The sequence below is a fragment of the Rousettus aegyptiacus genome, unplaced genomic scaffold, assembly GCF_014176215.1.
Source record: "Rousettus aegyptiacus isolate mRouAeg1 unplaced genomic scaffold, mRouAeg1.p scaffold_m13_p_5, whole genome shotgun sequence".
Classification (NCBI taxonomy): Eukaryota; Metazoa; Chordata; class Mammalia; order Chiroptera; family Pteropodidae; genus Rousettus; species Rousettus aegyptiacus.
The window spans coordinates 14,099,969-14,121,870 of NW_023416308.1; the positions used below are offsets into that span (position 1 = coordinate 14,099,969).

General features: G+C 53.6%; 1 protein-coding gene across 2 annotated transcripts in view; it reads right to left on the minus strand.

The window, feature by feature from the left end:
* Positions 1-21,902, minus strand: part of BCR (BCR activator of RhoGEF and GTPase) — a 115,739-nt gene that overhangs the window by 49,082 nt on the left and 44,755 nt on the right. Inside the window, exon 2 of one of the 2 annotated variants that reach the window (XM_036220193.1) lies at positions 5,390-5,592. In XM_036220193.1, the coding sequence (XP_036076086.1) occupies positions 5,390-5,592 (203 nt within the window). The remainder of the gene's footprint in view (positions 1-5,389; positions 5,593-21,902) is intronic. The other variant, XM_016126129.2, reaches the window with a different exon arrangement.

Genomic DNA, 21,902 nt, shown 5'->3' on the forward strand with positions numbered 1-21,902 from the left:
GGGTGGCTGCATTTGGAGGTAAGGTCTTTAAAGAAGTAATTAGAAGTAATTAAGTTAAAATGAAGTCATTAGGGTGTCCTCGTAAGAAGAGGAAATGAATGGTCAAAGGTACAAACTTTTGCTTATAAAATAAATAAGCCCTGGGGATGTGATGTACGACATGGTGACTGTAGTTAACAATACTGTACTACATATTTGAAAGCTGGTAACAGAGATCTTAAAAGTTTGCATCACGAGATAAAAAATTTTTAACTATGTGAGGGGACGGATGTTAAGCAGACACTGCAATGATCACTTTGTAATATAAACATATATCGAATCGTTATGTTACACATCTGAAATTGAGGTTATATGCCAATACCTCAACATTTTTTTTTTTTTTTTAAAGAGGAAGTTAGGACGCTGACGCACACAAGGGAAAGATGCAGGAAGAAGAGAGCCATCTCTGAGCCAGGGGGAGAGGCCTCAGGAGAAGTCGACCTGCCAGCACCTTGATCTTGGACTTCCAGACTCCAGAACCATGAGAAATAAATCTCTGTTGTTTAACCTCGATGATGCTCAAGGCCACGAAAACTGCTGTGTGACTGCCTGGCCATTCCCCTGCTTGCTCCATGACGTTGGACAGGTAAAGTTTGGTGTCAGAGGTTGGCAGGGCCCCTCTGTAGTCCCAGGGAGGCACCAGGTGAAGAGGGGTCCTACGTTCATTGAAAGTGACATCAGAGCCTGTCCATTCTGCCACCAGGTTTTTGACCCCATGGGGGCGCGTGAGGCAACCCCACCGTGGCAGCCCTGTGGTGTGGAACTGGGGCACTGCCCCCTCAGTCAAGTGCTTTCCCAAACCTCTCGGGGGTCCCTGATAGGGGCAGCCTGCTGGCCTTCAGCACCCCTGACGTCTGGGCTGGAGGATTCTCTGTTGGGTACTGGGGGGCCGTCCTATGCCTCATAAGGTGTTGAGCAGCATTTCTGGGCTCTACCCACCACATGCCAGTAGCAACCCCTTCCCGCCCTGGGTTGTGAGAGCTGCAAATGTCCGCAGATGTTGCCACACATCCCCTGGGGCCCCAAATACCCCTGGGTGAGAAATGCTGGTTTTCAAGAAAAACTTGACGGAGACTACCTTGTGCCTCATGGTGTCACCATAGAGTCTGGAATCAGGACCAGCAGTGTGGCTCCTCTGTGCCCCCCAATCCTCAGGTCCCTTTCTACTTTCCTGGCCCAGTGAGAAGAAAGTACTTCATGGTACAGATGGCAGCCCAGCAGAAAATGCCCAGGGCCAGGAGTCAGGGGACAGGGCCTCAGGGCAAGCCTGCCTAATGAGCCCCTTTTGCCCTGAGTGTAAACTGGGGAAAAGAGGCTCAATGCCTGTGTCCCACCGACTTCTGCTTTCCATGTCCCTGGGCTTATACCACATCCGCACTGCCCACTGGGAATATCTAAAGAACCGTCCTGGACCACTGCTTTGCGCTGGGAATCTTCTAAGCGTGCACGCACGCACACACACATGCACTTGGAACGGGGCCAGCCATCAAGATCTTGGCTGACAGCCACTTCAGGAAAAGTTCACCACACACGGCAGCCTCCCTAGGCACACTGGGCGGCGGCTCTACAGGTAGAGTCTCCAGGACACGCTGTGCCTGATGGTGAAAGCCCTTGTGTCAGCACAGTGTCTGGAACACGTAAGTGCGTGATGAAGATTCACGGAGCTCACAAATCCACGAGTGGATCTAGAACATGCTAGGCCCAGTTTGGGCTGCATCCTTCCGGAACCCTCGTCTGTGAGACAAGTTAGGTCCCAGGATCCAGGACTGTCAGTGCAGCCTGCTCCAGGGCCCGAAGTGCTACTTGGAGTCCAGCAGGTCCGCTGCACGTGGTGCACGGACGGGCAGGGTGGGGGACCCTGATGCCTCCTCCCATCCCAGCCCGTCAGTCAAGGCCACACCGTGAGCAGGGCAGAGCCTGGGGGAAGCAGCTCTCAGCTGCCCCTGCACGTGCCGGAAGAGGTGAAGGCGCAGGCGGCGGCAGCCACACACCCAGCGCTGCGTGTCCTGAGGAACAATCCTGTTACTGTGAATGTGGGAAGAGGGGGCCGAGGGGAGCCGTGGAAGCCCCACCCGGCGTGACAGGCTTATGCTCATTGGGTGGGTGGCGGCGCTGTGCCTCATTTCCACCCACACAGTTTGGAAAGCCGAGAGGAAAAAGCACAGCAGGATGGTGCAGAGGCCAGCTCTCCCCGTTCTGAAGGGCGCGGCCAGCTCCGGGAGCATCGGGCCGGAGACTGTGCTGGGCTGGGGAGGAGACGGGGGACACGGGCACCTCTCCTTAGACCGGGACGCTTCTCCTTAATCCTCAAACGGGTGCTGGTGGTGTCAGACAGGCACGGCCTGGACGCCAGCCAACGCCATCTCACAGAAGAGAGGGCAGGAGAGGGCGCGCAGCCGATGAGCGCAGACAGCAGGGCCAGGACCTGGGCGGTTTACAACCTGCCCCTTGCACACGTGCCAGCTCTGGAACGGGCACGTGAATCCAGTCAGGGCCATGAGGGCAGGAACACCTCGGTGGGAGGAAGCCAGAGGAAGAGGACGACTAAGAAAGGAAGCAGTGAGCCTAAAAGGAAGGCCTCCTGCTGCTGCCTGGGAGGGGGCAGGGGCCGGAGACAAGGGAGAGAGCCAGCAACACACATCTTGATGCTAGAAGAGCAGATAAAAATGGACTGGGCATGATGACAGGTAGGAAGGGCTCAGCGAGGGCCCCAGGTGACCAGAACTGCCATCTATCAGACAGCTGCCAGGCCCACAAGGAGAGCCGAGGGCCAGAGCTGGAACCGAGCTGCAGCCTGTGAGCAGCAGTGAAAGCCTGAGGAGCCCCTGTTGCTCCCAACCCCGACCTGGGGGAGCGAGGGTGATTAGGGTGCAAAAGCCCAGGCATGAGGAGCAGGCTGCTCCCAGGTATGAGTTTGTAGCCAGCACAGCTGCTGGACAAAGGAGTTTCTCTTCCTCTTTGGGCAGGAACTGTGTTTTCATTAGGAGCAGGGCTGGACATTGTCCTGGAGCCCAGCCGGGAGAGGGCAGGGGCTGGGAGCTCCCGCAGCCCCAGTCCTTCAAAGGGAGGCCCAAGCATACATACAGGGCAGGAGGGACGATTCCTGGGCCGACCACCTGATAAACCAACTCAGCGGGCTCTTGGGAGAGAAGGGAACAGGCTGGGCTGGCACCGAATACCTCGCTTCCCCAACTTTGCAGAGAAGACAGGTAAGGGCAACAGTGTCCCCATTTAATTCAGGGCTCCCGAGCAAAGTGTCATGGCAGAGCTAAGTCACAGGGACACAGGCAACGTTTGTCTGTCCACACCTGGTACAGAGACTCACCAGGGCCCCCGAAAGGTCAAAGCACCGACAAGTGAATCATGGAAGTGAATGAACTTGTGGTTGCTCAGATAAAAGCACAAGTTAGAGTTACCATTTCTGTTCCACAGACACTGACCAGATACACTGAGTGTGGAGATGGCCAGCAGCTAAGTTATAAAGCAGGCCTGTTGGTCTTCAAAAGTGACTTCTGAGCTGGGGGCGGGGAGGGGGGGGAATGTGCGTGGTGATCAATTGAATATGTGCATTTACTTTTGGTTTCCTCCCAAAAACAAAACAGAAAAAAACTACAAAAAACCCCAGAGCGTCTGTGGGCCCTGCCAGCCACCTGCTGAGTCAGCACGAGGTAACAGCCATGTCTGCAGCCACGTCTGCAGAAAAGCAGCAGTTGCACCCGAGCCCACGTGCTTTCTGGGCCACATGCCCATGGGGGACCCCTGGCTGGAGGGCCCGTCCAGCTCCACCACTGGCTGAGAGGTTCCTGAACATGAGCACGTGTGGGCTGGGGTCGCATCTGCCCCTGCTTGCTGAGCCCAAGTCTCTGGGCCTGCCCCTTGCCATTACCCCAGGGACAGGGCCTAGTCAGTCACTGTTACAAAGTTACGCAGCATGGCACACAGCGTGGAGCCTGGTGGGGCAGGGGCTGCTGCTCTACAGAGTCGCCTCCCTTCTCTAAGCTTTGACGTGCCCCCTATAAATGAGCGAATGGGATGCTCGAGGACCCAGGAACGAATGACCATGCTGACCAGGCAGCTGGCGGTGATGCCTGGACCCTTATCCCTTCCCCTGACACTGCTGAAGGAAGGTCACTCAGTGGCTGACAGCTCTGGCCCCAGCCTTCCAGGAGTGTCTACAACACCGCCTTGCTTTCTTTGGCTCTGCGGTGCCAGCTTCACCCTGCCAGGGGAGAGGGGCGGTAGTCATGGAAACAGCCTTCACAGAACCTGCTCTTCCCAGTGTCTCCAAGTCAGTGTAGACAAGGGTCTGAGGGCAAAAGTCTGGGGATGGGTGGCCAAGTGTTCAGGGCTTGGGGCTTAGGGAGGGCAGATCCGTCTCCTCAAGGGGCCTGAAGGTAGAGTGAGATCCTGCCAGGTAAAGGCAGCCCTCAGGGACAATGGATGGACAGGGAAGACCCAATCCAAATTCAGGACGCCCCCTACTTACGCAGGGTCCTAAGGACCTCTGGACATACCAAACCATTCTCCCAAAGCGGGAAGAAAAAAGTGCACCGAAAAGGCAGGGAAGTTGAAAGTGTCAGTGAGGAGTGGGGAAGGCTTCAAATCTGGCAGCTGTGTGGCCTTGAGCAAGTTACTCCATCTCTATGAACCTCAGTTTCCTGATCTGTAAAACGGTGAAACTGGACTTTGGATAAGAAGCCACACAGGGCAGGTGTGCGTTACAAACTGGCTTCTCCTCCCATCCTCGTGCTTCAAGACGAGGAGCCTGCCCAACACCAGGTTCTTTAGAAATCACGAAAGCATGGGCGAGAAGCCCTCTTGCAGCTTCTTAGAGATGCCGGCCAAGAGAAGCGACCACCGCGAAAAGACTCTCACCATGTGACCGCGGGGCCTCAGGTCCACACAGTAAAGTGGAAGTGACAGCAGGGTTGCTAACGAAAGACCCTGGTCGAAAGGGTGGAGTCGCTATCAGCACCCGCGTAGGTAAAAGGGAGCAAGTGCACTGTGTGGGGTGCAGGGTCAGGAGTCTGGACGTCACCCCTGCCTGGCACCACGGCTGGGGCCACCCCCACAGGTCCTCGGCTCGAGCTGCCTGCCTCTGCCACGCTCGGCTGACAGAGTCCACGATCTCCCTAGTCAACATATCCAGCAGGCGGGTCCCCGCGCCCCAGATGAAGGGATAAGGAAGGAGTTTTAGTGACCTGACGTCCAACCTTGGATGCTCCATCAGCTCTTGCCACTTGCCTCTGAGCGAGTGGCTGTGCTTTAGGAAGCCTCTGTGACAAGGACAGCTGGCCTGGAGCTGTGCCCAAGCCCCATCTCACCCCGGGCCTACTGCCCTGGGACTCACTGCTTTCGTAGACTCCAGAGCTCCTGGGGCCAGCGCATCGCGGCTGCCCCTGCCCTTGCTGCCGAGGTGTGGCGAGGAGGAGGGAGAGTCATCGATGTAGGGCAGCCCATCCTGGTGTCGGCGCTGCTCCTCGGCCCGGTCCGTGGCACTGCCGTATCCAGGTGGCGTTCCAAATGACGTATCTGTGTGCGCAGAGGAGCAGCCTGTGTTAGAGACAGGGGGGCTGGAGGGCTGTCTGCCTGGGAGTGTCCACACCCACCTGCCCCAGCAGGTACCCAACTGACACCATCTGTCATCAGCAGGTGTCAAACAGGGACCGCGGGTGCGGTGACCTCACTCACCTTCACAACCGACTGGCCCAAGACCCCAGGGTGAGGAGGGGACAAAACAGCGGCCTACTACCCAGACAAAACAAGCCTGGGCTTTCGAATGCTATCTGGGACATGTCTGTTTTTGTCCCAGGAGTGGGGGCTCAGACATTCCTGAAAGATGGACCCCAAATGCTAGTGTCTTGCTGTCAAGGACAGTCCTCGCACGCCTGTCCGTGGGGATGTGAGGGGGCAAGGAGCGCAGGCCAGCGCACTGGCCCTAGGTGCAAGCTGTGGCCACCTCGAGCAGCGTCCCGCCTTGGCCAGTCTAAGCCCAGGGGACGGGTGCTGCACCCCGCTCCCCTCCCTTGCCTTGTCTCTCAGCTGACTCACAGTCCACCTCCCAGCTGGTCTGGCAAAATCCTAGGCCACCTTTACCCCAATCGGAGTGTGCCTGTGTGAACAGCGAGTGGCTTATACGACAACAGGCTCCCTGCTGTTGGGGACTATCTAGTTATGAAGGGTAACGCCTCCCCCCAAAGGCTCCTGAAGACAGTCACCTTCCTCCCAGGCTAAATCATAAAGCCACACCCATTGGCCTGTTCCCAGACTCCTCACCAAGACATCACCTGCGAGGCCCGGCCTGCTCCAGGCCTCAAGCGAGGGACACTTTTCAACTCCTTCTAAAGGGCACTTCCACAGCCCATAAGGTTACATCGACTAGGTAACGTCAATCAGGTTATGTCACTTTCACCACCCAAACGTTACCACTGCAAGTGGCCTCTGCAGCGTTCATTCACAGGTTTACAACTTCAGGGGCTCAGACTCCGGGGGCTGGTGGCGGCCAGACCACCCGGGCCAAGTGGGCACAGGGCTGCCCTGGACTTCTGGAGCTGGCGCAACAATCCCAGAGGGGGACTGTTTTCAGTTCTTCCCACGTGGACAGCCGGGAGGAGCTGTGGCTGGAGTGACCGGGCGCCCGTGGGTGGCCAAAGGCCCAGCTTCCTCGCATGCCTCTGCTTCTCCCAGCGTCTCTGCCTCCGTGTCCCGGCAGGTTGTACACCCTCTAACAGGTGTCCTGAGCCCGAGCTACACACCAGCGTCACCTGGGGAGCTTTGAAAACATAACAAAGCCGGGCCCAACATGGACCAACTGAATCAGTTGCTCGGGGTGGCCTGGGCGCTGATGGCTGTGAAGGCTTCCCTGGGGATTCCAGCAGGCAGCCAGGGCTGAGACCGCTGTACTATCCTGCCCAGCCTGGCATCTGGCACTGTGTTGGTTACCATGCAGACCCGCCTGTGTCCCCTGTGTCTGCAGACACCGACTGCAAAGGCCAGGCAGGGTTTGACTCTGTGTGTGTGTGTGCGAGCACGCGCCCCCACAGAAGGGTCCCGGCAAAGGCTAGATTTGGGCTGAGAATAGCAGACAGGATGGGGGAACCTCAAGAACTGGGTAGCCTCCACCCAAAGCCCCAATAAGCCGTGCAGAGGTGCTCCTATCTCCTTAACCCATAGGCCACTTAGGAGGCCCCGGGTACTGAGACATGGCATCAATGCCCAGCCCACTGGCCTGTGGGTGTTACATTGTCTTTGCAGGACAGTCATAGGCGGGGACCAAGTTCTGCCTCATCCTCTCAAGATTTTACAAAGGTACTCACTCAACTAGCTCTCACCCAGCGTCCCTGAGGACAACGGGGGAAGGTTCTAATATAGTAAAAAAACACAAAACTCTATCAATGCAGGATCCTAACCCTGCAACTGACCCCGCAAAATGAGTCTGACTTCAGCTTCTACCTCTTTTAGGAGAATCGGAGATTTATTATTTATTTTTTTTTGATAATGAACACAGAAGACTTCTTGTCCACTCAACATCCAGGATATGAACCCTATGTCACAGGAGTCTCCACTGGAAACCTGCCCACCGAAGGCAGCCTGGTCGGAAGGCCTCAGCTGTCAGGTAGGGCCATCCTCACAGCGAGCCTGAATGGTCTCCCTGGGCCATGAGGTCTTTGCTCTACCTGTCCTCCAGGTGGGGCAGGTGGGCCAGCTCTGAGAGCTGTGGTGGGACTTTCTCAGAAGAGAGGCTCTGGTCCCAAGCTGTCAGCTGCAGGTCACTTAAGTGGTCCATGTCTCAGTTTTCCTAACTTTAAAACCAGAAGCATGAATGAAATACTCAGTAGAGCCCCGCTCAGCTCTAAAATGTCACCGTCACTCTTCAGTGAGGCCGGCTGTGCCCTGCTGACCTCCTGAGTCCACTTCCTCACAGCTCCCTTACTCTGCTGCCCACACTTCCTCTGGACCTGGCTTTTACATGAGCTCGGAATTAGCGACATCTACACGTCCTCTCAAAGAACCTTTAAACTGCCTTTTTATTTTAATAGCAATATTTTTTACAGTCGACATTTTCTTCATTGCCTTTACCTGGGCGCTACCACCTGATTTCCGGGCCAGTGACTACACAGAGTTCAGGTCCAAGATCAAATCAACACTGAGTGACTCTCCGGTAAGAACTTCAGGGTCACACTTGGGGCCCCAGGGCTTACTCCAGAGGAGCTACACGATTTCATGTTTGGGAAACAACCTGCTGTTTTAGTGACATCCAGGGGCAAGAATCGAGGGCCCAGGGGAGTGTCTGTCAACCAGTGTCAAGTGCGCCATCAACTCATGCAGACTCCTCACCTCCCCCAGGGGAGACTGAGAGACCAGGCTTTGCAGGCAGGCTCCACGGGGTAATTATGAGGATCTGGTTAACTAAAAACCTAGGCATTTTCCCACTGGACACACATCTCCCCAAACCAACGTCTAAATAACTGAAGCTTTTAAGTCTGGGATCCAGATGGCTAGTCACCCCTGCTGCATTCTATCTGAGGGCTTCGGTCCACCGTCCCAGCCAACACGGACTCGGTACCCTTCATTTTGCTGATTCCCAAGCCTGCTCCAATGCAAATGTGATGGGGGTTAGGGAGCAAAGCCCTCTACTTCCTCATCCCCCATTCTAACCAGCACGTAGGGACCTGCTTTCCTCTCACAGTGCACTTTTTCACACCTGAGGCCTCCATCTCCTCTTGAGCATAAGATATGTTCCCTGGGGATTTTGAAAGCTGCTGTCTCCCAAGAACTAGAGGAAAGTGAGGGAGAGGATTTCTCTCCCCTCCTCTGCCAGGAACAACCAGATGGAAAAGCTCTATGGGCCTTGACACCTTGGGCAGGACTGGGACCTGGTGGTCATAGCAGCGGGCGCTTCCTGAAAAACTCTATCCAAAGCTGAAACCAAACACTGGAGAGCGGAGGGCATGGGCCTGGGATCCTATGGCTACAGGAGGTTCAGGGAGATGAGGGAGGATCAAACTGAACAGCTATCCAGCCAGGGATGGGGAGAACGAGGCTGATCCTGGCCCAGAGCTCCGCAGACAGCGGCTGGCTTAGTGCGGAAAAGGGATGTGCACAGTGGAATCAAACCTCCCCCTCTCCTGGCAAGTTGGCTTAGCAGCCCCAATCCCAGCACTCGGCAAATCTATTCTCTGATGCAAAAAAAAAAAGGCAAAACAACAACAACAACAAAAAAAAAACAGGCAGGAGGAAAAGTCCCAGGGGTAGGAGTCCCTCCAGTCAGTGTACAGGTCATGTCCCCTTCTTACACCTCAAGGACAATAACTGGTTTTTTAAAAACATCCTTCAAAAATTTAAACAGAATTATCATATGATCCAGCAATTCCACTTCCGGATACATACGCAAAAGGATTGAAAGCAGAGACTAGAACAGATAATTGCACACCCACGTTCATAGCAGCATTATTCACAAAAGACGAACGGTGGAAGCAATACAAACATCCACTGACGTATAAATGCATAAACAGAATGAAGTAGGGACATAAAAATGGAATGTTACCCGGCCTTACGAAAAGAAGAAAATTCTGACACATGCTACTCATGAGTGAACCTTGAGGACATTATGCTAAGTTAAACAGGCCAGTCATAAAAATACAGTCACATTTAGTCACATTTAACATATGATTCCACCTACATGAGGTACCTAGAGCAGTCAAATTCATAAAGGCAAAAAGTAGAATGGTGGGTGCCAAGGGATAGGAGAGGAGGAATGGCGAGCTGCTGTTTAACCCATTTTTCATTTAAAAAAAAAAAAAGGGCAGCTTGCTGCCACCATTAATTTAATTTGATGTAAACGTGCTCTTTGAGGTGGAAGCAAATCTGACTGGTTTTCAAAGTGAAAATAAAATAGGAAAACCATTCTTGAAGTTATTTCTAAACAGAACTTGTTCTCTAATCCTAACGTAACAGAAAAGCATACGTAAATCAGACTCATCAGATGAGTCTTCCGCTAACGAATGTTTGGGAGTGACGTCAACATCACGCGTAGGAATGCTCCATGTTCTAGGATCTGACATTTTCGGCAATTGAGAATCACTGTATTTCGAAAATGAAAATACCAGTACTAAAAACAGAACGCTATAAACGGAATGATGTCATTTGTTTCCAAAGACCATCGATACACTAGAGCGATGTGAAAATAATAATAAAAGCGAGACATTTCGCGGCGCACTTTGGGGGTGAGGTCAGGACTGTGATCTGTGAGTTATCTCGGGGAAACGCTGCAGGCACAAGTCCTGCCGGCAAGTAAGCTCGGGGCAAACGGGAAAGGGGTCAACGGGGACAGAGTTTCGGTTTGGGAAGATGAACAAGCTCTGGAGGTCGATGGTGGTGATGGTTGCACAACAATGTGAATATACTTAATGCCATGGAACTGCACACTTAAAAATGATTGAAATGGTTCATTTCATGTTATGTATACTTAACCCTCCCCCCCCACACACACACATGTTCCTAAGGTCCCTCCCAGCCAGTGGCAATGTTGGGGTGGCCGTGTTGGGGTAGGGCATGAGGGGGGCTTCCCTTTATCGCCAGCAGCTCCCCTACAACCACATCTGAACTAAGCACAGAGCACGTACAGAATCAAAACTTCCCAGCACCGCGCTCCTTGAGCTGATGAGACTGGACAGGGTGAAGGGATGGCCAGTCCTCCACTTACATGCATGCATTGGTTTAATAACGAAGGCAGTAAAGGAAAGTTCTGCACGTGCTCTATCAATACTGCCTCACGGAAGTCCCTGGCATCACACCCCTAAACCACTCAAACTGGCACAGCCACTGTTTCCAGCAGCCACACGCCTGGTTCTGAGCCATCCCTCAGCTCTTCAAGACATGACATAGCCCCCTTTTCGGGGCCATTTTCCTGCCCGCCTGAATTTTCCTGATCCAGGCTGGATGAGAACCCTGCCAGCTGATTTTCTGAGGCCAGAGGAGAATCTGGCCCATCATGACTCACACGTAGTGCCCACACAGGACCCCCTCAGTGATAACGGCATAGTATGTGCTTGTAGCCTCTAGACGCTGTCCTCTCTCCTCTCAGAGAGCCAGACCGCATCTCTCTTGAAAATACCAGCTGCCTTCAGACCAGCCTCAGCCCCTTTAGCCTCTCGAAAGCCTGCCTGTCTCCAAGCCTTAATTCAAACGGCTCCAATAACTTCGACACTCTCCTCCCATGTCCACGTCTGCCAGTTAAGGAGCATGCATCTCTCTCTGAGGCCTCTGCCAGGCCCTGCTAGGGCCCCTGCTGTGGGGGCTCCCGGGAAATGTGTGCAGAACCAAACTTGGACTGCTGGCCATGCACCTCCTGGGAACGGCCAAGCAGGGGGGCCCTCCAGAACCCAACGTACCTGGACGGTCTCCAGGTCCTGCTTCTAGATGCTTCACTGCAGCCAGAGGTGTAGGGCTCCAGGATCCCAGTTCCTGTCACACACTCTGGCTCATACATCCATCCCAAGCAAGCCCTTGGGAGGAGCAAAGATTATGTTCTCAGCCCTCCCTACCCAGAACAGATGGAAACAGCTGGAAAGCGCCAGAAGAGTGATTCTCTGATAAACACCCACTGCACCGGGATCCAGAGAAAAAAGGAGGAACACCAGGAAAGCAGGTGGGCGAGGAAGAGATGCCATCATGCGGAAAGACCATGGGCAGGGTGGTCTCCCACCCCTGTTTACACTGTCAGCAAATGGCTGGGCCGTATTTACTTACAAAAGTAACAGCGGATCAAACACCATCTTCCTTCCAGTGGCCGGGCCAGCTGCTGCAGAAAGGTGTCTGCAGAGGGGGACGTGAAGCCCCTACCCAATCATACTGCAGAAGTCCTCCTTTCTCCAGCTCTTGCCCTCCTCCCCTCGGCCCTGCTTCGTCCTCTGGGTCGTAGGTAAGCAGCATGGTCACAGTGGTGTGGCAGTGCTGGTTACTATAATAAACTGTAGCTCACGCCCTTGGGGGTTCTTGCCAGGTAGGTGTCACGCCTCCAGGAGAGGCTCTGAAAACTGCAGCTGGGATGAAGAGGTCCAGCTGTCACCAACGGGTCCCACAGGTGCCTGCTTTGGACCCCATGCTCATCTGCAGCCTCAAGCCTTCCTCCCACTGCCTTGCACACTGAGAGCAAACTCTATCCATGGGTCCTGGGGCTCGGTATCTGAGGGCTGGCTCCTTCATTTTGCAGCAGAACCCCATGCACGTACAGTCAGGGAACAGCTACAGTGCTTCAGGGAAGTAGGCTTCCCAAACAGTAGAAAAGCCTCCAATCATTAACGTATATACCCATGAAAATGCTCACTGTTCTTGGCTGGGCACGTCCTCTAGGCTAAACTTAGCGCTGACCACCAACACATGTCATTTCCTTGAATCCAGCCCGCTACTTTAGTGGGCAGGAACTTCTAGATACCCATTTTCTAGATAAGGAAACCGAGTCTCAGAGAGAGGAACAGGTAGAGCCTTGACTACATCCAGGTTCACCTGTCTGACCTGCTTCTTCAGTCAATTTCCAAACATATTTCAAAGAAAAGACATCTCTAAAAGGTCGAGCTGATAGTATGACCCAGCGATCCCTGTCCTAGGTATACAACAATGTGAAAACAAATGTGTAAACCAGAAGGTTCCAGCAGTGTTATTCACAACAGCCAGAAGATAACACAACTCAAACGTCCATCGACTAACTGCGGCATATCTATACAATGGAATAGTCAGCTTCGAAAGGAAGTGGAGTGTTGAGACATGTTACAACCTGGATAAAGCCCCAAAACATTATGTTAAGAAGACAGTCTCAAAAGACCTGATTCTATTTATACAAAATGTCCAGAATAGGCACCTCCATAGAGACAGAGAGTAGATACTTAATGTGCACGGCGATTCCTTTTGGAGGAAAGTATTTTGAAACTAAATAGAGGTGGTGAATCACACATCATCATGAATATACTATATGCCCCTGAATTGTTCGCTTTAAGATGTTTAGTGTTATATTTTATGCAATTTCACCTTAAAAGAAAAAAAAAAGAAAAAAAAACACACCTGTTTTCCTCTCTTAAATAGAGAACTCACAACATAATCCAGCTGTTTCCTGAAGACGAAGAACATTATTCTGGACAGACGTCAGACTGCCTGGCACCATGACCATGGGCCACCAGCGAGTACTGAGAGGCCGCTGTCCTTTCTGAGTTATCTGGTTGGTTTGAGTGGTTTTCTTTGCATTCTCCTCTGCTGTCAGGCTAGCAGCTATTTCTTTTTGCATCTACACCAAGTGGGTCAAAATTCTTTATAAATGAAACATCCCCCATTCGGTTAGCCACTGCATTCTGGCAAGAGACCTATCATTAGAGTCCTTGGTTCTGTGGGAGGAGGGGCACAGAGAACACACTGGAATCCTGGGACCTTTCCGCCCTCAGGCTGTCTCCCCAACAATGACATCACCAGGCCAGCATGGAAAGCCCCAGCTGCCCAGGCAGGGGAAGGTCACAGTCCAGACCAGCACGTGCCACAGAGAAGGCCCCAAGGCTAGTCAAGTCCTCCAGATAGGCCAGAAAATACCAGTCGGGAAGGGCCTGAGCCTCCCCTACTCATGGCCTGTGCCAAGCTCTCTTGGAGGAGACAGGCCAACTGATACAGCAGCTCTTATGGCTCATCCTGCTCAGGGTTTGCATTCCAAGCTGGCTGGAGACTAAATCACCAGGTCAACTTTGCTAGTGACTTTTATCACTGATGAGTGAGTGTCCCCATTGTGGGCAGACAAGGAACACCAATCAGCATCCAGAACGTTGTTAAAGGACCTTCTATTATCTCCAAAGGGCCCACCTGTGCTTGAGGCTCCTAGATCCTCGAGGAGGGAAAAGATTTAAGCTTGGGGCCTGGGGCTGGAACCAGCTGGTGGCAGGGCAGGCAGAGGCTGGAACACCAGCTTGAAGAGCCGCAGCCCTCGGCCATGTGATGATGTAATTATTATTCTTCAACACCACCTTGACTCTGCAACAATAGGGTTCAGAAAGATTTCTTGAGGCGGTTTGGTTCCAGACAATCAAACTAATTTATTTATTCAGCACCTAATATTCAGCCGAGATGTACGACACCCATAATTCATGCCAGGCACTGTGATGAGTACATGACAGCAAGGACCACAGACCCAGCCGATGCCCCTGTCCCTGGAAGATGGCAGAATCCTACAAGTCACATGACATGGGCATTACAGCAAGTCCACCGGCAAGAGGAAGCTGGACTTTGAGGCAGGGCATCAGGGGCCGTCTCCCTGAGGAAGTGACCACAGAGCCGAGACCTAACAGAGGGACAGAGTGGCGGACACTGGTGCCCCTAGATCACAAAGGCGGAAAGGGTCACTGCGGTTGTTTCAGTGACGGCCCCAAAAAGATATGTCCACATCTTAACTCTCGGAAGCTATGAGTGAGGCCTAACTTGGGAAAAGGGTTTTTGCAGATATAATAAAGAACCTTAAGATAAGATCACCCTGGATTATCTGATGGACCCTAAAACCAATGACAAGTGTCCTTATAAGAGAGGAGAAGGCCATGTGAAGATGGAGGCACAGATTGGAATGATGTGGCCACAAGCCAAGGAACACACAAGGCCACCAGGAGCTGGAAGCAGAAAGGAAGGACCCTCCCCTAGAGCCTCCAGCGAGTATGACCCTGCTTTCACCTTGATTTGGGACTTCAGCCTCCAAAACTGTGAGAGAACACGTATTACTGTTTTAATCTACTGAATTTGTGGTCAGTTGGTAAGGCAGCCACAGGAGACCCACACGGATGCAGCCCGTGACCTGGAAGTGGTGCTGTGGAGTCCGAGAAGAGACAGCCCAGGCCGGGAGGGGGCTGGGAGAGTTTCCGGAGGCAAGGTCTGTGTGAGAAAGAGCAGCTGAGCATTCAACCAGTGGAGGGGCAGCAGAGTGGCCCTATGGAGGAACAGAGGAACGAGGAAGAGGAACGAGGATCATGTTAACTCAGCTGAGGGGTCTCCTGAGGCGCGCATATTCACAAAGGCTGGGAAAGGCAATGTGCTGGAACAAGACCAGAGGGGGGGGGCCAAGGACTCGGGCCTTGATTTAGAAGGTATTGGGGGCCATGAAAGTCTGGAACAAAAGAGGGGCTCCAGGGGACACAGGAGCAGGTGACGCTGGGGCTGAGGCTTCCGTGGTGGTCACTCCAGGCGAATGAGGTAGAGGGTCCAGCATCAGTGGGAAGGGACACCATGACATGGAACACGCAATGAACAAGGCCAGGTGAGGGGACACAGGGGGAGAGAGGAGGACCAGCAAAGGGCATGCTGAGTTTCCAGCACCAACCTGGCAGCAGGGAACTGGCCAAAGCGTCGGTGGGAAAAGGGTGGGAGGGGCAAGGCGGTGAAGGGAGGCAGTGCCCCTCAGGAGAGGATGGTATGGGAGAGGCGTGAGAAGCGAGGCCGGAAAGCCATCAGTGGGGCTCCTCAGTGCCGGTAAAGGCACAGGATCTAGGCTGCGTGTCCTCCCCTTCCACTTCATTTCCACTCGGAAGAGGAAACAGGAGGGTTAAGAGACAAGAGATGGTGTTACGGAAAGGCTTGCCCAACTGGTGGTCATCATACTGGGCATGCGCCAGGGCCCAGCCGTGAGCAAGCACTCAATGGGTGAGCCTGGGAGGGCAGGAAGGACCCCTGTCCCTCATGTCTGCCTTGGCACTGTCCCTCCCGAAGGAAGCCAGGGAGGGCTGGAAAGGAGGGGCATGCACTCCCACATTCACGGCGTCATTCACAGAGGCTGAAAGGCGGGAGCAACCCAAGCGTCCACTGGTGCATGAATGGATAAACAAAATGTGACAGGCACATAAAATGGAATATTACTCAGCCTTAACAAAGAAAGAAGTTTCCCAAGACACAACGACGCGGATGAACCTTGAGGACATTATGCCAAGTGATATAAGTAAGCCGGTCACAGATAAATACTACGAGATTTCATTTACACGAATGTATTAGTTGCTAGGGCTGCTGTAAAAAAAATACCATAGGCTGAGTGGCTCGAACGACGGAAATTTATCTTTTTCAAAGTTGTGGAAGCTGGGCGTCTGAGATCAGGGTGCCAGTATGGTCGGGTTCTAGCGAGAGCTCTTCTCCTGGCTTGCAGATGGATGTATGCTTGCTGTGTGCTCATATGGCCTTGCCTTGGTGCACGTCTGTGGGGAGAGCAAGCTCTCTACTGTCTTCTAAGGACACTAACCCCATCATGGGGCCCCCACTCGTGACCTCATGTGAACCTAATAATCTCCCAAAGGCAGTGTCTACAAATACCACACTGGGAGTGAGGGCTTCAACATGTGACCTTAGGGAAGGTGGGGGATGGGGGTGGGAGGGGACACAAACATTCGATCCATGACATTCACGGCACCTAGGACAGGCAAATTCGTAGAGAGCGACAATGGAATGGTGGCTGCTAGGGACTCGGGGAGGGGAGGACGGAGAGTTATTTAATGAGGCAGAGTTTCGGTTTTTACAAGATAAAAAAGTTCTGGAGATGGGTGATGGTGAAGGTTGCACAATGTGAATGTGCTTCATGCCACTGAACTGCACATTAAAAATGATGAAGATGGTAAATTTTATGTTGTGGGTGTTTTACCACAATTTGAAAAAAACTAACGATCAGCCAGGTTTGAAAATTACATGTAAAGAAGGAAGAAGGGCAGTGTTATGGGTTGGATTGTGGGTGTCTGTCCCCTGCACCGCCCCCCCCATTCACATGTGGATCCTAACCCCCAGGACCTTGGAATGTGACTTTATTTGGAGACAGGGTCTTTACCAAGTTAAAATGAGGTCATTCGGTTGGGTTGTATCCTTATGAAAAAGGGACATTTGGAGACAGACTGGCAGGTACATAGGGAGAACACCATGTGAACATAAAGACGGTCATCCACAAGCCAAGGACGGGGACCCGGGACTCAGTCCTGAGAAGGCACCACGTCTGCTGACATCTGGACCCTGGGCTTCTGGCCTCCAGGAATGTGAGACAGTGATGTCCATCATTTGAGCCACCCAGTTCGTGGTTGTTACGCAGCCCTAGCAAACTAACACATGCGGGTAATTGTGGAGATCAGATACCAGTGCTGAGGAGCCGCCTCCCACCCAAGTAAACCATCGATGATTCACCTTTTCATAGAAACGGGGCTCCAGCCAGTCGGCTGCAGCTGCCCGAGGGCTGTCCACGCCCAGCTGCATGCCCACAGAACCTCCACATTCCAGACTCAGATGGCAGGGAGGGAAGCAAAGGGCAGCCACCGAGTCCCGTGCAGTCGGAGGGCATCAGGTGAGCCTCAGGCTTCACACCCCACAGCTGCCCAACACGTCCGTGTCCTCCTGGGCTCTCCTTTACAGCTCTTGCTTAGAAGCTAAGTTACAGCAGATTTGCCCCAGACCCTCCGACTCAAGAATGAATCAGAACCACTTGATATCTTGTGACTGGGAAACCAAATCACATTCTGAAACCCCTGCACAGTACAATCAGCTGTCTGCCTCTCCAGCAAGGACAGAGTGGGAAGGGTGAGGGGATCCCTCCTGAATTCAGATTCTTCCTCCCCAACCACCGGGCCTGAGAAGGAGCTCACTTCGCCCCCTTCGTCCTGCTCTGAAAGGGGGCTTACATGCACATAAGGACACAGAAGGGTACTAAAGTGACAAGCTTGCAGCACCTAGAAGTCAGAGACCGACTCTAGGGATAGACTAATGACATGCCTGTTATGGGCCAAATGTCTGTGCCCCACCCCGATTCATATGCGGAAGCCCTAACCGCCAACGCAATGGTAGTGGAGGAGGGGCCTTCGGCAGGTGATCAGATGAGGTCATGAGTATGGGGCCCCCATGACGGGATTGGTGTCCTTATGAGAAGAGACACTAGAGTTCGTTCTCTCTCTGTCTGTCTCCATCTGTCTGTCTGTCTGTCTCTGCTATGTGAGGACACAGAAAGAAAGCAAATGTCTGCAAGCCTGAAAGAAGACCCTCACCAGGAACCAACCATGCTGCCATCCTTATCTGAGACTTCCAGCCTCCAGAACTGTGAGAAATAAATGCCTGTTGTTTAAGCCCCCACTCTGCATGTCTGGTTAGGGCTGCCCCACTCTGTCCTGGGTTGATTCCAAGGCCTGGGTCTTTTCCGCTGGAGGAATGCATGAGGAGACGGGCCAGCAGTGAGTGCGTCTCCCCAGTGGGAGAGGGAATCACCTCTCACCTGTATTCCTGCCCTTGGAGGGGTGTGGCTCTGGCTCAGTCCTGGGGGATAATCTGTAAATTTCACACACATCCCCACTCTAGTCCTGGGAGGTTCCCTGGCTTCTAGATGCAGAGGGGAGAGCACCCAGGATGCCAGCCTGAGCTGGGGGCTCTGAGACCCCCTAGGGGGCAAGACACAGCAACGGCAATAGGTACCGGCCAGGAGCACTGCCTCGAACGCTCCCCAAGGCAGCCATCGGTCTCTCCTTTTAGGGATGAACTTCGAAGGCTTAGAAGTGGAAGCAACATGCCCTGGGCTCCACAGCTGGCAACTTCAGTTGCAAGTGGGGATCTAAACAGCAGGTGTGCCAGGCCAAGTCACCTCCTAGGGGCCCAGAGGGTTCGGCCACACCCTAAACTGGATCCCCAACATCAAGCATTCTTGGGGTGAGCTAGGGCAGGAGGATGGTATTATATATTTTGCATCAGAATTTGAGATGTACCAGATGTGAGCAGATGTTAAAAGCCAAGGAACAGATCAGGAGGCAGGAGGGTTTTGAAGTCTAGGCCAAAATGGATTTTCTCCTGGAAAATCTCTGCTCATGAATCAGGTGGCCAGGAACATTTTCATCTTTGACTTACGTATTTTTTAAAGGAAATACAGTTCCTCTGTTTCCAGCCTCTCCTTGCCCAACTTTCAGGGCTTCGGGGCTTTCTACCACCCCCCAGAAGGAGAGACAACAAATGGGATTACCAAGCCGGCAGAGGCTGGTTTCATCTTGATGTTCCCACCAGTGAAATGGGGATAATGACACTCCACTCACACGCCCTGAGGTGGTGATGGGCAGGCCACCGTCCCCCACCTGCCAGATGGAAGAAGCGTCCAGAAGCACAAGTATCATTTACTATAATTATCGGAAGCATTAGCTACTCGTGCGGTACAAACTGCGACTGTTAAAAGTATTACGTTGCTCCTTTCCAGAAAACCCCATGATTTCTTCCTGCCTGACTTCTCCCCGCTGGCTTTGCTCTCTACTTCCATGCCAGGCTGAAGGCTCCACTTGGGAAAACATGGTGGGGCTTCTAGGGAGATTCTTCTTGGGGCTGGCGGCCACATGTCAGCAGAGCCTGTGGTACTTATTGGGCTCCTGTGGGTCAGAGGTAACCCTGGCAGGGTGATCATATACATCTGGCCCACCCCAAAGCCCACCAGGGCTCTGAATACTGGCCCCACGCCACTCATCTCAGAGGCCCAGAGCTGGCCCACCAGGAAGGCCAGGCCCTCCACTGTCCCTGACTTGAGGTGCTTCTACAGTTCTCTTCTGCAGCAAGAATCAGCAGGGACAGAACCCTCCCCTATTCCCTGGGGCCACAATGTTTCTGCGGTGCACTGGGTCTCAAAAGCAGCTGAGGAAACAAGCTGGCGAGGATCTCAATCCAGGTGCAAGAGAAGACAGAGGACTTGCCTCAGATCTTGACCTGAAACTTGAAACTGCCATGTGGGAATTACCACCTACAGTGATAATCCCAGTTGTCATCACAGTGTGACAGCCTGGACCAGGCTCACTCCCAGGCCAACCAGGCTCCGCCCCCACCCACCCCAGAGGTCACAGCTGCCAAATGCCCCCTCAGGGCTCCTTCTCTGCCACCTGCTGGCCCAGCCAGGAGAGCAGGTCCTGATGGGGGACTGGGGTATGCTGGATTCCAAAAGCCCCTTTTGGGAAAAGCGAGTCCCCCAGGGAGAGACTCAACTCATGGGGCGGCAATGTAGACCACCACATGGTTGAAGGCCCTGGCCCCGCCAGGTGTAGACACAATAGGAAGAGGGCGTGTATGACCCTGGAGGAGACAAGGCATCTGAAAGGCTCCCGGAAGTATCCGACACCAGCTCGGAGCCTGGCACTTGTCCCAGAAATACCCCATGTGGTAGAATAACAGCTTGGCTCAACTGGTCATTGTGCCCAGTACTCATCGTGGTGTGACAGCCTGTGAGGCTGGCACCTCACTTGGGTACTGTTAAAGGTACAGAATTTGAGCTCGGATTTCCTGGACAGACCTGGAGAGAAGGAGGCCATCCCTCTCCTCATGACCTGGAGCCCAGCCCACTGCCTGAGGTCACCGTCTTGGCCTCCTTTATCTCTAGAGGAGGCATCACCATCCCCGATGCAGAGGAGAGCAATGGAGACCCAGTCAGGTCACGAGCCCAAGGCAGATGTCCAGCACCCAGCAGGCATGGAACAGGTGTCAGTCCTCTCGTGGTCTTCGTGAAGGGAACCCGACCACTTATGCCCAGGGCTCTTCACTCTGCCTGTGTGGGATCCTCCCCATAATAAATGCACTGTCTTCTTAAAGTCATTCTTGGCTGTGCAGGTGTGTGTTTCCCTGTTTCTCACCTGAAGGATGCTCTGCGACTGGCCAGAGGATGGGCGAAGTCATTACAAAAGCTGGGGCAACCTAGCTGGACGCAGACCGCCTCAAAGCCACCAGCTTTTCCCTAGGGGGCATGAGAATCTGGAAGGCACCTAGGTGGCATGGCAGCATGCAGAAGGCTTCAGGGGTAGGTGGCGAGCCAGGTCTCTAGCGACCAACCCCACGGGCTCTGGGAAGTCAGCCCTCACCTGGCCTTGAAGGGAAAGCAGTCTGAGATGTCTCTCCCTAAAAATCTGACACAGGTGCACACCCACATATTCCAAGTTTCCAGAAAGGCCCATGACTCACCAGTGACACAAGACAGCCCACGTTATGCCTTAGAACGCACAGGCCTGGACACTGACGTCCTCGGTGCTCTGTGGAGAAGTTCCCTCAGTGGAAGAAGCACCGACCCTGCTTTATACCCGGTACTCTTCCCAGAGGGCTGGGCCGTGGCATCACTGCTTCCAAGGAACTCAGAGCTGGGAGGGGACCATCAAAGTGGAATGGGAACTGGGTCTATTCTCAGGCCCACGTGGTTTTCACTCGCACTGCGGCTCAGAGATCAAGAGCATCAGGTGTAACATGCCACAGAGCCGTGAAAGGTGATGCTGACCTTCACCCTCCAGCCCCCTAAAGCAGTGGTGAGACTGCATCTACACACCCTGCTCCCCTGGACTCTCCCTGCTATTGCCACAGGCTTTGGGATGCCCTGGGCGCCTGGCCCCGAAGCATGTCTCGCACTCAGGCTCAGCCCTGGTCCCACTGCTCCAGCTTACACACAGGCCCCATCACGGCTCACGCCCATCACCTCTTCCCTTTGCAGGTTCAGCTCCCGCAGTCCCTCCCCCTCCCACTCCCTATAGCCGGACCAGACTGCCCCCCCCTTGATGCTCCATTCTGGGCCTTGAATCACACCCTCTCCATCCAGATGGCTTCCCTGGGCCTGTGAATTCTACCATTTCTTCACAGCCTGCTGCTCCGACCACCCTTCCCCCAAAATGACTTAACCTGATACCTGCCCCCGCTGTCAGGAGGACACTCTCCCAGGTTCTCTCTCCCACTCGCCATGTGTAAGAGCCTCTCTACGACCCATGACTATAAACAGAACCCTCCTCAGCTATTCATAAGCTCCTCCAAACGGCCCCGGGTCCCATCCCTCTTCAGGCCATTGATCACCCAGGACCCGGGGACCATCTGGGGAGGCACTGACACCCACCTCACTTATTCAG